The sequence below is a fragment of the Lepidochelys olivacea genome (genome assembly GCF_965140295.1).
Source record: "Lepidochelys olivacea isolate rLepOli2 genome assembly, chromosome: 1".
Lineage (NCBI taxonomy): Eukaryota > Metazoa > Chordata > Testudines > Cheloniidae > Lepidochelys > Lepidochelys olivacea.
In genome coordinates this window covers 124,808,235-124,826,011 of record NC_140411.1, presented here as the reverse complement: position 1 = coordinate 124,826,011, position 17,777 = coordinate 124,808,235, and the positions used below count along the sequence as shown (strand labels likewise).

At 42.4% G+C, this 17,777-nt stretch overlaps 1 protein-coding gene across 2 annotated transcripts in view; it reads left to right on the top strand.

The window, feature by feature from the left end:
* CYFIP1 (cytoplasmic FMR1 interacting protein 1) overlaps positions 1–17,777 on the top strand; it is a 133,954-nt gene that overhangs the window by 104,558 nt on the left and 11,619 nt on the right. For both annotated transcript variants that reach the window (XM_084634969.1, XM_084634968.1), the window contains exons 24-26: positions 2,524–2,667; positions 4,954–5,044; positions 14,899–15,029. In XM_084634969.1, the coding sequence (XP_084491095.1) occupies positions 2,524–2,667; positions 4,954–5,044; positions 14,899–15,029 (366 nt within the window). The remainder of the gene's footprint in view (positions 1–2,523; positions 2,668–4,953; positions 5,045–14,898; positions 15,030–17,777) is intronic.

The following is a 17,777-nucleotide window of genomic DNA, read 5'->3' as shown; positions in this document are numbered from 1 at the left end:
TTGGTGGAATCCAGCTTCCTGCTTATTAGTTTAGTTCCCAAGTGGCCTCACTGTATAGCCACAGAGAGCATATTACAAAAATCTAGTCTTGACTGGCAAGGGCATGAATAACTGTGGTGGGCTCAATATCGGAGAGAGGTCACGCTCTTCTCCCTAGGTGCGCTCTTGGAACATGTCTGCATTATGAGGACTATACCTGCACAGCTATGGCATTATAGCTATGCCAATATAACCCCGTAGTGTAGATGCAGCCTACCCCAACAGAAGGGGTTGTCTGTTGGTATAGCAACACTACCTCCCTAGGTGATAAGAGTGTCTATACTCAAGGTGGGGTCCACATAGCTACAATGCTCACGGGCATGGATTTTTCACACCCTGGAGCAACATAGCTATTCCAACCAAAATTATAAGTGTATACCAGACCTTGGTCACAGCTGCTTTCTGAGCAGCCCAGGATTTAATAGTACAATTAGCTTGCACTCATGTCTTAAAATCAGTGAATACTGAGGAGAAGCAAAGCGGATCCAACAGAACCTGCAGAAACAAAAGATGGGCAAGCTCCTGTGAAAGAAGGAACCAATATAATCTCTGCCACTTCCTATGATTGCTTTTCTCCATGCTGCAAATATTACCCCTCTCATATAAGTGGAGTTTGACAGCAAGCTCTCATCCGAGCCCCAATGTGAGTTAGAAATCATTTTCCAGATTCTCAGAGGGTATAAGTCTACATAGTTATATTGACTGAGGTGAAAAAAACACTGATCGAGAACAGCTAAGGATCTTGCCTTGTATATTAATTGACAGAATTTCTGTCAGCCTGTGTCACATGTCCATTTATAGATATTATGAGCTCAAATGAGAACCTTTATCAATTAGTTGTAGTGATCACTAAGTTTAGAAATCTGATTTTACTTACTCGAGCCTTCAGAACGTTACATGAGACAACATTAAATGGAAACCGTAACAGTTTCTATTGATTTTTCCCCCCCCAAATGTTCTGTAAGTGAAACTACAGTACCAGGATATGCTCCAGTTATGTTTGGTAATCTAGATCAGTGGCTCTCAGCCTTTCCAGACGACTGTATCCCTTTCAGGTGTCTGATTTGTCTTGTGTACCCAAGTTTCACCTCACTTAAAAACTACTTGCTTACAAAATCAGACATAAAAATACGCAAGTGTCACAGCACACTATTACTGAAAAATTGCTTATGTTCTCATTTTAACCATATAATTATAAAATAAATAAATTGGAATATAATTATTGTACTTACATTTCAGTGTATAGTATATAGAGCAGTATACATTTCAGTTTGTACTGTCTTTGCTAGTGCTTTTTATGTAGCCTGTTGTAAAACTGAGCAAATGTCTAGATGAGTTGATGTACCCCCTGGAAGATCCCTGCATAGCCCCACTGTTACGTGTACTCCTGGTTGAGAACCACCGAGATATTAGCTTGAGCCACTTTTGTGCCCTTTTAACATGGTGTAGTCATAAAATTGAGGGAGGAATTATAGTGGTAGTATAAATAGTAAGTGGAAGATGTCCAGTCATCAACAATTAGCGTTTATTACATTCAGCTTATTAAGGAACATTTTAGTCAGTCATGTCTTCTGTTTTAAAAGGAAGCTTTGAAACTCATCTTCTATATTAGAGCTAAAGAGGCAAAGTTCTGTCTGAATTCTGTATAATTTAATATGCTTAAAAATAGCACTGTCAAATGATTAAAACTGTGATTAATCACAACTATTTTTTTAATCACACTGTTAAATAATAATAGACTACCAATTTAAATTCAGCATGGAAGCACATCCTCTGGAATGGTGGTTGAAGTATGATGGGGCATACGAATGTTTAGCATATCTGGCATGTAAATATCTTGCAACCCTGGCTATAGCAGTGCCATGCAAACACCTGTACTCACTTTCAAGAGGCATTGTAAACAAGAAGTTGGCACCATTATCTCCCATAAATGTAAACAAACTTGTTTGCCTTAGCAATTGACTGAACAAGAAGTAGGACTGAGTGGACTTGTAGGCGCTAACATTTTACATAGTTTTGTTTTTGAATGCAGTTATGTAAAACAAAATAATTCTACATTTGGAGATTTCACTTCAGAACTTGTATGAGCTGAACTGAAAAATACCATTTATTTTGTTTTATCTTTTTTACAGTGCAAATATTGGTAATAAAAATAATATAAAACAAGCACTGTACAGTTTGTATTCTCTGTTATAATTGAAATAATTATATTTGAAAATATAGAAAAACATTCAAAAATATTTATAATAAATATAAATTGGTATTCTGTTGTTGTTTAACCATGCTATTAAAACTGATTAATTGTGACTGTTTTTTAGTCTAGTTTATTTGTTTTGCATTAATCGCATGAGTTAACTGTGATTAATTGACAGCCCTACTTAAAAATATTGCACAAAAAGTAATGTACATTGTATCCAATGAGAGATTTTGACAGTGCAGGAAATTGAGTTATTTTTGTTAATACTATTTTTTTTCTCCCATCAGGCTTTGAATTTGACATATTCCAGCATTTACAGCAACTACAGGAACTTTGTTGGTCCCCCTCACTTTAAAGTCATTTGCAGGCTCCTTGGGTACCAGGGCATCGCTGTGGTAATGGAGGAATTACTGAAGGTGGTCAAAAGCCTGGTATGTTAACAGATTTTCTCTCTCTTTCCACGGGACACGGACTTGGAGATGAAGCTGCACCCAACCCTGACACAGTGCAAGGGCCAGGCCTGCCCCAAAAACACCTGGGGCCCTGCCCCTCCACGCCAAGTGCACAAAGATAGCAAGCAAGAGGGGCAGAGTCTTGCATGCATGCCAAGCTCTGGCCTCTGATCCAGGAGTGGTGCAGGCAGGCTCAGCCTAGCAGGATCCTTGGGGTGGGGGTGGGGGAATCCAGGTGTAATCCAGGGAATCCCCAGCCCCATCCTGCAGCCCTCACCCCCGCATCCCAACCCTCTGCCTCAGCCCTGAGCCCCTCCCACATACTGAGCCCGTCATCCCCAACTCTGTTGGGTCGCGGGCATCAACAATTTTCAGCTGGGTCCCAAGAAAAAAAGTTTGAATCCAATGCATCAGTTACCCATTTTGAAGCTGGGTAAACTGGAGGTGGCCTTTCTGTGTGTGAGTGAGTGAGACTCAAACCCATGACTTTCAAGATTGTAGGTGAGTGCCTTAACCACACAGGCACTGTACCTCTGAGTAGGGTGGGATAGGCTTTTGAAGATAATGACAAGAAGCTTAAACTTGATGCACTAGCAGATGGAAAGATTCGACGAGGGGAGTGACATGATCTAGTCAGATAAGGAAGATGAGGATAGTGGCTGCATTTTGTTTGGATGGCAGGGGACAAAGTTGAAAATGTTGCTCTAAGCAAGGTGGGATGTAATACTTCTACACTCCTATATAGTGTTTTTCATCTATAGATCTCAAAGCGTTTCACAATCTTTAATATATTTATTCTCACAAAAGCCCTCTGTGAGGTAGGGAAGCATTGTTATCCCCACTTTGTAGATGAGGGAACTGAAGCACAGAGAGGCTAAGTGACTGCTGAAGCTCACGGGGGAATTCTGTGGTGGAGCAGGGAATTGTACCCAAGTCTCCCAAGTCCTAGGCTGGTGCTGTAACCACTGGACCATCCTTCCTTTTGCTGAGAGCCTGAATGAAGGATTTGGCTATGGGGATGGAAAGCAAAGGATAGATCTTGACGATGTTGAGGAGGAAGAAGCAGTGGGATTTGGTTATGGGCTTGGAGGTGTTGGGCAAGGGAGGGGAAACTCCAGAACAACCACCAAATTGGTGATGGTGTTGACAGCAATGGAGAGTGGGTAAGTGGAGAAGCTTTGGGAGGGAAGATGAGAAAGTTTGGTTTTGGCCAAATTAGAAGATATCCAAGAGGCAATATTAAGAGACAGGCTGGGATATGGGGTTGGATGGGAGGAGAGACCTGTGTACTGAATGGTATGTGAGAATGTAATTAAAGACAGAACCACAGTACCTATGCACAAGGGGGCCTGAATTCATGTTGCTGGGGCATCCTTAATTCTGGCATTTCCTAACTCATAAGTGCTTGATTTGCAACCTTAAAAAATAAATGAATGAATAATGTAACTTTTTATATATGTTTTGGGCCTTTGTTTCCTAGATAAGATTTTTCTGTTGGCCTTGGTTATTGTGCTGTTGCCACTGTAACACACACCGAGAGTGGTTAATAATATCTAAATAATGCACATCTGTTTATAACGTGCTCAGATATGAAGTCCTCTGATCATTTGATGATAGAAACCTTAAACCAGTAACTTTTTTTTTTTAATTGAAGCCTTTCTAAGTCAAAAATTAGCAATACAGTGAAGGAAAAAATGTGTTGGGGGAAGCGATACGTTTGTCTTCGATACCTATGACCAATTCAGTTTTAATACATTTGTACAGCGTGACCGTTTAGACCCCAAACCTGCAACCCTTCACGCACATGAGGAATTTAACATACACGAGTAGTCACATTGAAGTCACTGGGATTACCTGCATGCATAAAGTTATTTATGTACATAAGGATCAGGATCATTGGCAGGATCAGGGCTGTGTACTGTCACCCAGTTCAGTTGCTCTTCACGGTTTGGGTGCTGTGGTTAAAAACTGTGAAATGGTAACTCTAATAGTCACTTGAAGAGTTCATTAGAACTGCTGTAATTCCTCACTTCCTTCCTTTTTTTTTTTTTTTTTTTTTTAAAGAAGATGCAACTACAATCATTTCTTTTAAAAAGCTGTTTCTTTAAGCAGTGCAAAGACTATAGGAAGAACTGTAGGACATACAGAGTTAAGAAACATAAGATTTTAGAGCATATTCAGTGCATATGTAGAATGAACTGCATAAATGTCGTCTTCGTTAGTTCCACAACAATAATATTGTTATGCATGTCTGTCTTCCCTTAGCTGCAGGGCACAATTCTTCAGTATGTGAAGACCTTGATGGAAGTGATGCCTAAAATCTGTAGATTACCTAGACATGAATATGGCTCTCCAGGTTGGTTTACCTATGATGTTACCACCATTGAATTAATAAGAGGACATTAATTCCTGGCTTCCAGTATATTTTTTTATAAACAATTCATGTATGTACATCTCATTGTAAATTATTTGCTCTCAAATAGCCATTGGGCAATGAGTGTTGGGGCAGAATAGGAATTGTTTCCAAATTTTCTGTTGCTATCTTTCATACTTGCATAGGGTTCCCTGCCTGGCAATCTCTAGTTCCCAGTTCTCTGGAAAAGTTTCCTGCTCATTTCTTGTCCTTGTCAGATGTAATATACGGTTTATTAGACAATCTTTGAAGGAGTACTCAGTGCAAACTGGGATATAGTTCTGCAAATAATTAAGTTTAAGGTTTGGTGGGGGCATCCTAGCCATTTAATGAGTCACAGTAGTTGCAGGAGAAGAAGCTGCTCTGGAAGCTGGATGCCATACAAGAGAGAATTAATTGGTAATTAGTATTTGTCATATTGTTGATTCCAATTTTGAAACGGCTTTCCTACCTCCAAACATCCCTTTTCTACAACTTCTAACAACACAAATGAATCCTTATATTTGCCACCCACCTTTTTGAGCATTCTTTTATTTTTCCTGTGTTACTTAGGTTTATTAACTGGAATGAGGTTGATTTTGCTCCCCATAGCATATTTGACTTTCATTGCAAAGGCTGAACCAAATCAAAGATTTGCTAAGTGTTCCTTCCTGTTTTTCTCTTTGGAGCATAGAAATGGATGAGTCATATCAATTAACCATTATAAAAATTTGAAGGGTTTAGATGTCTTTGTGCCTGGATTTAGGAATAAGCAATAGGTGCTACCATACATAGAGTCACGTAGGCCCCTATGTGGGGAAAGCCTGAATAAGGATTAGGAAGCTGAATTTCACCTCGGCGAGATTCCTTCAGAAGATTCTTTTTGGGGACGGGGTCCTTCCTGCCCTAAGGAATGAGCAGCAGGGAAGAAGTGGCCTGGGCTCCTTGGAGAAATTTGCTCAGGACTCTTTCTGCAGGAAGAGTAAAACTCAGAAAGGGTAAAACTCATTTTTGTAGGAGACAGAGCTGCCTTCTTTTGGAGCTAAACTTTCTCAAACCTCAGCACTTTCCTTTCCAAGTGCCATGTGCCTTTCCTCGACCTGGTTTTCACTAATAAAAAACCATAGTGTAGCATACATTTAGAAAAAATAACATGTCATCTTCCCTTTGCGGGGGAAAGAAGGAGAAACCTCGTTAAACAGATGCTAGTCATGTTCCTCAGTGCACTACAGGAATGTGCTTGGAAACCACAGGTGATGGGTGTGGTATAAGAAACTGAATAGAAAACTTGTGTGGAGACTCAGGGCATCCATATTACTCTCTGTGTGACCTTCTTCCCCAATAGTAGCATTGCTCCCGCTGGAACCATACTATATTTTCATGATCTCTGTTGGCTGCTGCCCCAACCCTCATTGGTGGGAAGGAGGGGAAAGCTTAGTGCGACAAGGGGGAACCAGTGTTGTTGTCTGTGGGGAGAAAATGTTGCAGACAGTAGCCATCCCTCTCCAGCCTGTAAAACTTCGTTTCTTCCTCCCTCTGGCCTACACAGCGCTAACCCAGCAGACTGAGAGGGGAGGGACATGTGCCGTACAGTCACTGTTCTGTCCTCTCCCTTCTGTGCCACCCTTCCCCACACCAGTTTCTTTCATGGTTTGCTCCTTTTGGCTCACGTTAGTGGAGGGAAGCGTATAGGCCAGGGGTGGCCAACCTGTGGCTCCGGAGCCACATGTGGCTCTTCAGAAGTTAATATGCAGCTCCTTGCATAGGCACCGACTCCGGGGCTGGAGCTTCAGGCACCAACTTTCCAATGTGCTGGGGGGGTGCTCACTGCTCAACTCCTGGCTCTGTCCCCACTCCACCCCTTCCCCTAAGCCTGCAGTGCCCTTGCTTCTCCGTCTCCCCGCCTCCTGCACGCCACAAAACAGCTGATCGGGAGGTGCGGGGAGGGACGGGGAGGCGCTGATAGGTGGGGCTGCCAGCAGGTGGGAGGTGCTGGAAACATGGGGGAGCTGATGGGAGGCTGCTGACATATTACTGTGGCTCTTTGGCAATGTACTTTGGTAAATTCTGGCTCCTTCTCAGGCTCAGGTTGGCCACCCCGGTATAGGCCATAACTTCTATGTGCTGTTCACTCCTCCACCTCCTACAGCTCTCAGCACAAGTACCTTAAACAAATGGGCAACTGTACTAGCCATACGCCTGGGCATCACTGAAGATACTCTGCTGCTATTTTAGTTGTCTGGTACAAACTCATTCACACATCACTCTCATTGTCTCAGCCACAAAGACCAAAGCTGCTGCTGTGATCCAAAGCTTTAATGCATAAGGATCGGGGCTGGCTTAAAGTACTGCACATTTATCAATTCAGAATCTATTTCCCAGTTCACATCTACATATGAATAGCCATCATTCTCTATCTAAGTACACTTAGTAAGCCCCTAATTATGTTACACGGCTCAGAGTTTTCATTTGGAATGTTTTGTTGGACGCCATTAATTATATAGGACTTGAGCAATTCCAATCATGTCTGTCCGTGTGGATTTTTAATGACTGTTTATCCATGCTAAAAGGAACAGAGGATGGAGATATGGGCAGCTGAGTTCAAGAGACCTCCTTGCCAACGATTTTGTTTCCATAGAAACGGTGTTTAAGTGGTGTGCAACTTACTCATCCTGTATTTTAGATAAATATTTTTATGTCTGCGTTAAACTAAAGGATTTTGGAGGTGAGGGGGAGACATTGCAGGTGCTGTCAAGTCCTTAAAGGAACTCTGTCCTGTAAATGTTTAAGCATATTTAATTTATCTGTTTAAGTCATCTTAGAAATATAGTTGTCCCATATTTATCTTTTACTTTTCTATCACTAATTTCTTTTAGTGTTTGGATACGACTACGGTTGTTTTTGATCATCTAGCCGTACTAAAATGTCCTTGGGAATCAGAAAAAACATGCTTATGTAGGCGCTGCTGCAGTGATAGGGTTAGACTTGTGCTACTGCTGGAGAACCTGCCAAGGGAGGGAGGGGTAAAGACGGAGCCTTCCAAAATATAAACTGAGAGAGGGGATAGACTTTTAAAAAATTATTATTAAATAAATAAAATTACCACCGAAGATTGCATTGGAGTAAACTTTTTTTTAAAGGTGTATGTCAAATTTTGTGACTAAATTTGAAAATACATATGAAAATGGAGTCAGAGAGGCAAAAACTGGCCTAGGACAAGGTATGACCCAAGAGAATCCCTGAATCACACTGAAACTGTTTTTTAAACAGTCCTTTAAAATATTTTTTTTCTGTCCTTTAAAATATTTGGGAATGTTTCACTGCAGGTGAAGTCTCTCCCACAGGAATTTGGGGAGTTGCCTCTTCAGGGAAAGTGCCCTGAGTGCACAAAAACTGGAGTTCCAGGACACAGCAGAAGGGCTTTGACAGCAACTGGTTCTTTGGTTTTTTTTAAACAAACTGGGGGCTATGGAAGCAGGAGCTCATCTGTGGGAAAGAGGATGGGGGGAGGAAGCTCACTGGAAGCCTGCTGCAGTAAGACTGCAAGGAAGTATGTTGTAGGTTACTCTGAAGACTCTCCTTTGGGGAGGGAATTTGGAGGGATGCAGGGGCCCACAGGGTACTCGCATGAGTGTATTGGGGAGGGGATGTATGTCAGAGGCAGGCAGGAGAAGGCAGGGACTATTGAGGAGGAAGGGAGAAGGAAGGGAAGGCCCCTTTGAAAGGTCTGATAGTAGTTTACTTATCAAAATGAAGCTTTACTTTCAAGTGTTTAGTATTCTGAATTTGAGATTTCATTGCAGAAAGGAAAATGAAAGAATTTCACTGAGGTCATTTGAAAGCTGATTGCCTTGGAGATGGCCTTCAAATCTCTATATGTACTGGATGGGAAAAAAATATTCTAATTAATTGTCAGAAAACAAGGCAGAAATTGAAACAGCATTTTCATCAGATGAAAAACAAAATGGTCTTGGTTAGACAATAAGCAATCTACTAGATATGAATAACATAATTTTTGTTCAGTGAATACAATAACCAATGGGTGTAATACATGCAGGCCCTGATCATTCAAGAACAAATACATGTGCTTAACCTTGTGCGCTGAGCATAATCCAGCTGAAGTCAATGGGACACAAAGCACATGAAGTTAAGTGTGTGTGTATTTCTTTGCATGGTCAGGGCCAGAGTTTGTATTAAAAGCTCTATGAGAGAACGTAAAATTAAAGGTTATGCCATAGGACCCTGCTTCTTAGGAGGCATTTTATAATGAACAGTAGCAGAGATTTCATTTAATAATAAAAACCCAACAGGCACTGTGCGGAAAATCATAGAGCCCAGCTTAGTTCTTTCAAAGAACAAATGTCATTAGTCTATACTTTAAACATACCATAGGTGGCAAATTTTGTGTTCTTTTGGACCGTTGGGACATGGTTGATCAGAGCTTTTAGCTATGAACCAGGATAGTTTTATAGAAAAGGAAAGAAATGGAGAAACCCAACCCGTTTTAAATTGCCTATGTTGACTTAATCTGTGTGCTAATTAATTTAGAAAGCTAGACCACATCACTGAAATGTGACATCTGCCATGTGAGCTCTTTTGAGATAGGATTTAGGAAGCAGAGATGGGGCCTAATCCTTTGTTAATCCTCTGCATTTACGAAATACATTTTATGTCAAACAACCTTTGTTTCTGATGAGAGTGATGTAAGACAGCTGCAGAGGTTATACGTATGAATAACATTAAATACTTCCTAGTTACACCTACCCTCCCCAGCCTTGTACAAATGAAGGGATTTAATTAAAATTACTGTTAGCCTGGAAAAAAAACTAAATGTTTTTATCTTGGGGATATTGTGTATATTCAGATGATTCAATAACTTACAAATGTGCATATTGTATTTATGTTCACAAATTAGCAGTGGGGAGAAGGAATGCTGCAGACAAAGAAATAAGACTGTCGCTGCCAGGGCTCTTTGGTGATCTGAGCTTTTTTTAAAGGCTCCTAGAAGGGTTTCCTCCTTTTTTGTTGTATATTAATTGCTTAATCTTTTCCAAAAGCAACATATGTACTTCTTATGATGTGGTCAGATGTAGATAAAGGTTGGGGTCACTGAAGCACTAGCCAGAACTTGAAGATATTTTCTGCTCTGATCTCAAGCAAATACTGCTGTTTGTACAATTGTTGTTTCGTGGTTCCATAGCATCTGACTTGCATAGTCAGAGCTGTAGGGGGAATTTGTTCACCCTCTGGGTAAGGTGGTGATTGCATGTGGGGAATACTGGTAGTGTCATTTAATAACCACCGTCATCCCATGCTCATTCTGGCATTTATAACTTAATTCATAAAGAGCTTTAATCTAAAGTTGCAGTAGCATAAATATTAAAATTAGTTTTACAAAGTTTCACCCTAATTTGAATCAATCAAGGATTTGAATTCCTCCACCTTGCCAGAGGCTGGCTAACCTAGTGAGGAGGGCTTTAAACTAGGTTCACCGGGGGAAGGAGACCAAAGCCCTGAGGTAAGTGGGGAAGTGGGATACCGGGAGGAAGCACGAGCAGGAGCATGTGAGAGGGCAGTGGTCCTGCCTTATACTGAGAAAGAGGGATGATCAGTGAGTTCTCTCAAGTGCCTATACACAAATGCAAGAAGCCTGGGAAACAAGCAGGGAGAACTGGAAGTCCTGGCACAGTCAAGGAATTATGATGTGATTGGAATAACAGAGACTTGGTGGGATAACTCACATGACTGGAGTACTGTCACGGATGGATATAAACTGTTCAGGAAGGACAGGTAGGGCAGAAAAGGTGGGGGAGTTGCACTGTATATAAGGGAGCAGTATGACTGCTCAGAGCTCAAGTATGAAACTGCAGAAAAACCTGAGTGACTCTGGATTAAGTTTAGAAGTGTGAGCAACAAGGGTGATGTCGAGGTGGGAGTCTGCTATAGACCACCAGACCAGGGGGATGAGGTGGACGAGGCTTTCTTCCAGCAACTCACGGAAGGTACTAGATCGCAGGCCCTGGTTCTCATGGGAGACTTCAATCACCCCGATATCTGCTGGGAGAGCAATACAGCGGTGCACAGACAATCCAGGAAGTTTTTTGAAAGGGTAGGGGACAATTTCCTGGTGCAAGTGCTGGAGGAATCAACTAGGGGCAGAGCTCTTCTTGACCTGCTGCTCACAAACCGGGAAGATTTAGTAGGGGAAGCTAAAGTGGATGGGAACCTGGGAGGCAGTGACCATGAGATGGTTGAGTTCAGGATCCTGACACAGGGAAGAAAGGAGAGCAGCAGAATACAGACCCTGGACTTCAGAAAAGCAGACTTTGACTCCCTCAGGGAACTGATGGGCAGGATCCCCTGGGAGAGTAACATGAGGGGGAAAGTAGTCCAGGAGAGCTGGCTGTATTTTAAAGAATCCTTATTGAGGTTACAGGGACAAACCATCCCGATGTGTAGAAAGAATAATATGGCAGGCGACCAGCTTGGCTTAACAGTGAAATCCTTGCTGATCTTAAACACAAAAAAGAAGCTTACAAGAAGTGGAAGAGTGGACAAATGACCAGGGAAGAGTATAAAAATATAGCTCGGGGATGCAGGAGTGACATCAGGAAGGCCAAATCCCACCTGGAGATGCAGCTAGCAAGAGATGTTAAGAGTAACAAGAAGGGTTTCTTCAGGTATGTTAGCAACAAGAAGAAAGTCAAGGAAAGTGTGGGCCCCTTACTGAATGAGGGAGGCAACCTAGTGACAGAGGATGTGGAAAAAGCTAATGTACTCAATTCTTTTTTTGCCTCTGTCTTCACGAACAAGGTCAGCTCCCAGACTACTGCACTGGGCAGCACAGCATGGGGAGGAGGTGACCAGCTCTCTGTGGAGAAAGAAGTGGTTCAGGACTATTTAGAAAAGCTGGACGAGCACAAGTCCATGGGGCCGGATGCGCTGCATCCGAGAGTGCTAAAGGAGTTGGCGGATGTGATTGCAGAGTCATTGGCCATTATCTTTGAAAACTCATGGTGATCCGGGGAAGTCCCGAACAACTGGAAAAAGGCTAATGTAGTGCCCATCTTTAAAAAAGGGAAGGAGGAGCATCCTGGGAACTACAGGCCAGTCAGCCTCACCTCAGTCCCTGGAAAAATCATGGATCAGGTCCTCAAGGAATCAATTCTGAAGCACTTAGAGGAGAGGAAAGTGATCAGGAACAGTCAGCATAGATTCACCAAGGGCAAGTCCTGCCTGACTAATCTAATTGCCTTCTATGGCGAGATAACTGGCTCTGTGGATGAGGGGAAAGCGGTGGACGTGTTGTTCCTTGACTTTACCAAAGTTTTTGACACTGTCTCCCACAGTATTCTTGCCAGCAAGTTAAAGAAGTATGGGCTGGATGAATGGACTATAAGGTGGATAGAAAGCTGGCTAGATTTTTGGGCTCAATGGGTAGTGATCAATGGCTCCATGTCTAGTTGGCAGCCGGTATCAAGTGGAGTGCCCCAAGGGTCGGTCCTGGGGCCGGTTTTGTTCAATATCTTCATAAATGATCTGGAGGATGGTGTGGATCGCACCCTCAGCAAGTTTGCAGATGACACTAAACTGGGAGGAGAGGTAGATATGCTGGAGGGTAGGGATAGGATACAGAGGGCCCTAAACAAATTAGAGGATCGGCCAAAAGAAATCTGATGAGGTTCAACAAGGACAAGTGCAGAGTCCTGCACTTAGGATGGAAGAATCCTATGCCCCGCTACAGACTAGGGACTGAATGGCTAGGCAGCAGTTCTGCAGAAAAGGACCTAGGGGTTACAGTGGATGAGAAGCTGAACTGAGTCAACAGTGTGCCCTTGTTGCCAAGAAGGCCAATGGCATTTTGGGATGTATAAGTAAGGGCATAGCCAGCAGATCGAGGGACGTGATTGTTCCCCTCTATTCGACATTGGTGAGGTCTCATCTGGAGTACTGTGTCCAGGTTTGGGCCCCATACTACAAGAAGGATGTGGAAAAATTGGAAAGAGTCCAGCGGAGGGCAACAGAAATGATTAGGGGACTGGAACACATGACTTATGAGGAGAGGCTGAGGGAAACTGGGATTGTTTAGTCTGTGGAAGAGAAGAATGAGGGGGGATTTGATAGCTGCTTTCAACTACCTGAAAGGGGGTTCCAAAGAGGATGGATCTAGACTGTTCTCAGTGGTAGCTGATGACAGAACGAGGAGTAATGGTCTCAAGTTGCAGTGGGGGAGGTTTAGATTGGATATTAGGAAAAACTTTTTCACTAGGAGGGTGGTGAAACACTGGAACTGCGTTACCGAGGGAGGTGGTGGAATCTCCTTCCTTAGATATTTTTAAGGTCAGGCTTGACAAAGCCCTGGCTGGGATGATTTAGTTGGGGATTGGTCCTGCTTTGAGCAGGGGGTTGGACTAGATGACCTCCTGAGGTCCCTTCCAACCCTGATATTCTATGATTCTAGGCAGGATGAGTCTGACTCGGAGCTGGGGAGGCTGACTCAAGTGTGTGTGTGTGTGTGTGTGTGTGGTACGTCTCTGGGAAGTCCCATGGCAGGGACTGTGATGAGAGAGCAGAGTGGCAGTGTGTGACAGGAGAGCTGGAGGTAGTCCTTGCCCTCAGCCATCCTGCTGACAGTTTCACTGTCTCAGGAATTTATTTAAAAAAAAAAAATCTGGGACAAAACCTTGTTTGTAAAACCAACTGGGCCAGGCCCTGAAAAGCGGGACATTCCTGGTGCTCGGGGACATGTGGTTACTCTAAATTGTAGATCCAGAGCATGGATTAAAAACAAGCTCACTGTTTGGTAAAACAATATAATAAGCTTTCAGGGATTTATTATTAAGCATCGTGTAAAACTGAACACTAAAAATATTTTCATCAAAACCTTTTTTGTGTCTTATTTGCTTCTTGTAGGTTTTTTTTTACTGAAATAAACTAAAATAGGTAATATGCAGCTCTTAAGCCATAATTTCAAGTGCAGGTGAAGGATAGCAGTGTGTGAAATGGGACCCAGCTAAATGTCTGTTTATAACACACACTCCTTTAACAGCATATCCTTTATGGAGCCTGGGGCTGTGCAAAGGAAGCAGATGTTTTTTCAGAGTGGCTGCAAGGAGCTCTATCGCTTGGGGTGGATATAGAATACCCAGTATTTTATTTTAGTATACAAAATATTAACCCTTATTAACAGAAGATCAAAGTAACTTGATAATGGTGTGTAAGTACCTTGGTGGGGAGAAAATACCAAGTCCTAAAGGGCTCTTTAACCTAGCAGAAAAAGGCAAAACAAGAACCAATAGCTGGAAGTTAGTCAGACAAATTCAAATTAGATATAAGGTGCATTCCACTGGGAGCGCATCTTCAGTTGTTTGACCACTATGATCCCAAATCCTTTTCAGGGTCACTGTCTTGCTGGATACAGTTCCATGTGTTCTCCCATCCCCCTGCCCCCTGCCTTCTGTAGACTTGGCTTGCATTCCTTGCATGAAAGATGCTACTAGAAAAAAAGTTGTACAAAGCTCTACAATTATATTCATCCTCAGTGAGCCAGTGAGGGACTTGATATCTACATCAACTTTTCCCTCTTGTTCCACTCCACATCTCACCCCACTATCTGCTGTTTTGGTAAAGGGGAAACTATTTCTGCTCCATATGATTTTATCCACTTAACTAGATTTTTTATCAGCTGATTTCAGCAAGCTAATAGATGTGTATGTGATAACTATTGAAATAATTAGCCTTGACTGCTCAAAGGTTTTCACCTTTTTTCTTTTCTTTTTTTTTTTATATATATATATACACACACACACACATCTCAGGTATCCTGGAATTTTTCCACCATCAGCTGAAGGACATTGTCGAATATGCAGAACTGAAGACTGTGTGTTTCCAGAATTTGCGGGAAGTGGGAAATGCTGTGCTCTTCTGTCTACTCATCGAACAGAGTCTGGTAGGTGCTTAGGAAGTTACTCTAACACCATATGTATCTAAAAACATTCTTCAAAAATCAGTCATTGATGCCTTAAGTGAAAACTACAGACATAACGTTGGAAAGTTTTCTGCAATTGCAGAAAAATCTCCCTTTAGAAAAAATATCTTCTGGGTGCAGAAACATTGGTGAGTTCTCTCTTACAGCCTTGCAAAGCTCAGACTCGGTACCAATGTATGGACATAGTTGAATGCTGAGGACAACAGTGCCAGCTCCACTTCTTTCTCAGCTCCCCTTGCTGTCCAGTTTATGGGTGGTTGGGGATGGGTCTGTGCATCCTGAAGGTTGGGGTGGGTCTATGCATCTTAACTTCACAAGCAAAGGTAAATTGCCACAGTGGTAGCAGATGGAAACGGAGAAGGTAGGGAATACCAGTCCTAGAATAAAAGTGCGAAATAATCAGAAGAGAGCTTTGGCTCACAAACAAGGAGTACCCTCTCTTTGTCTACATAATATAAGCCCCTCTACTTAAAATTAAAATGTAATCATGACTGTATGGTTTATATTATCTTCTGCTAGCACTAATCACACAAGCTATTGAAATTGTATGTAAAAATCCAAGAGCCTAAAAGAACACATTTGGTAAAACTCTTTGCCTCATGTTTTGTTGTTAGATCTGGTACATCATTTTTGCCGTGAAACATGGCATAGTCTGCTTAAGAGAGTATGTAGTCCCCATAGCTTGAGACATTTACCACTTGACTGGGGAAAAAATGTAGAACACCTACTGCTTTGCACAGTCCTGCATTAGCAGTGGGAGTGGACTAGGCTTGAAAGGTTTTTCCCATCTCTAACATCTGCAATTCTAGTGGACATTTTGAAATAAACTCATTTAGGGAAAGTAGAAATTTAAATCCTTGTTTCTCCATATACTGTCAATCATACCTCAGGTGTTAAAGCCATTGCTCTTCCTATGTGGGTTATTGAATGTCCGTGAGATGGCACTACACCAACCATGAATTTGTGCATGCCCCCTTGGAACTCCATGTGATGGAAGAGTGCATCTGAAAATATTGTACCAGTGAAAACAGATACAACTTCCAAATCCCATCTGTACTAAGTTGGCTGTCTGTGGTTGCAATATTTTCAATACACTGTTCTCTATACCATATAGTAATCTTCTTATCCTGTGCTCCAGGTTTTGCTTAGTGTTTTTTGGAGGAAGGCAGTAATTAGTTCTCTCTGTATGGGTACTTCTGGTCTCTTATTGTCATAAAATCTGAGTGCCTCTCAGGTATCTAAAAAGAGGAATAACAATGTACTGGATTTGTATTCCATGATTCATGTATAGAAACTAATGTGGCACATAAGGTGGTCTTCAGGTTGTTGACGGCTTGAAATGGATACATCCTACTTATTTCTGTTTTAAAATTCTTGAATTTCTGTTAAATTCCCATACCCCTGTGTGGAGGGGACAGATTGGTAGGGGAAAGGGAGATCACATATGGAATATTCCGTTTGTTCTTTAAACTCAGAGTTTGTGTAACAAATGACTAGATGACAAAGAAAATGAGGGAGCTGTTTTTTTCTCTTTAGAAACATAAACATTAGCATATCAAGAATTTATGTGGCTCTATATTTAACTGAAGAACAGAGTGAACTGGCACAACAGACTTCATCAATGAGCTTCTAGATGTTCTTAAGTACACAATGTAACACAACATCACTATTAAGTACTAGCTGAGGGTCAGGCAGTATATCTGCCAAGGCTGCAATAGCAACTCAAACACATTTTTATTTTTATATTTTAAATTGCCAGAGGATGTTGTGAAGGCTAAAGCTATATAACAGGATTCAAAAAAGAACTAAATAAGTTCAGGGAGGATAAGGGTCCATCAATGGCTATTACTAGGATGGGCACAGATGCAACCTCATGCTCTGAATATCCATAGCCTCTGTTTGCCAGAAACTTGGAATTGGCGACAGAGGATGGCTCACTCAATGATTACCTGTTCTGTTCATTCCCTCTGGGGCACCTGCCATTGGCCACAGACGGAAGACAGGATACTGGGGGCTGGATGGACCAGTGGTCTGACCCAGTATGTCCTCCTTATGCTCTTAGATAATGTACAATGGGCTGTATGGTGTGGGAGCTAAGGAGATCTGGGCCAAAGACTTGCTGTGTGACCAAGTCTCTCTCTCTCTTTTTGCTTCAGTTTTCCCTGTCTGTAAAATAAGGATACACAGGGATGTTGTGAGGTTAAATTATGTGCTGCTTTGTGACCCTCAGGTGGATACAAGGCAGTATAAAGGGGGGAAGTGGCACAGGTGGCGACGCCTCTAGTTTAATGTGTGTGACACTTCCCATTATAAGACCTTGTTCTTCTTTGAGTGCTTGCTGATTTCCATTCCACGTTAGTGTGCGCACGCTGTGTGCGCAGTCGCTGCAGATCTTTCCCTCAGCGGTATCCGTCAGGCTGGCTCTAGTACCCTCTGGTGCCATGCGCCAGTATAAGGGCCCTAGGCGGCCCCGTGCCCTCTCAGTTCCTTCTTTACCGCCTGTGACCGCCACTGGAACAACTTCCCTTGCCTTGGCCAGGCATTCGTGGGTGGTTCTGTTGTTCTGTTCTTTCACGAGTTTAGTTACCTTCAGTTTATCTCTTCTAGTAGTAGTGTTATACACGTAGACCCCCACTTGCTTAGAAGAACATCCTCTGCCCTTGGGGCCTGGCATGCCCCAGTATCTGGGCTTCAAACCCTGCGCCTCCT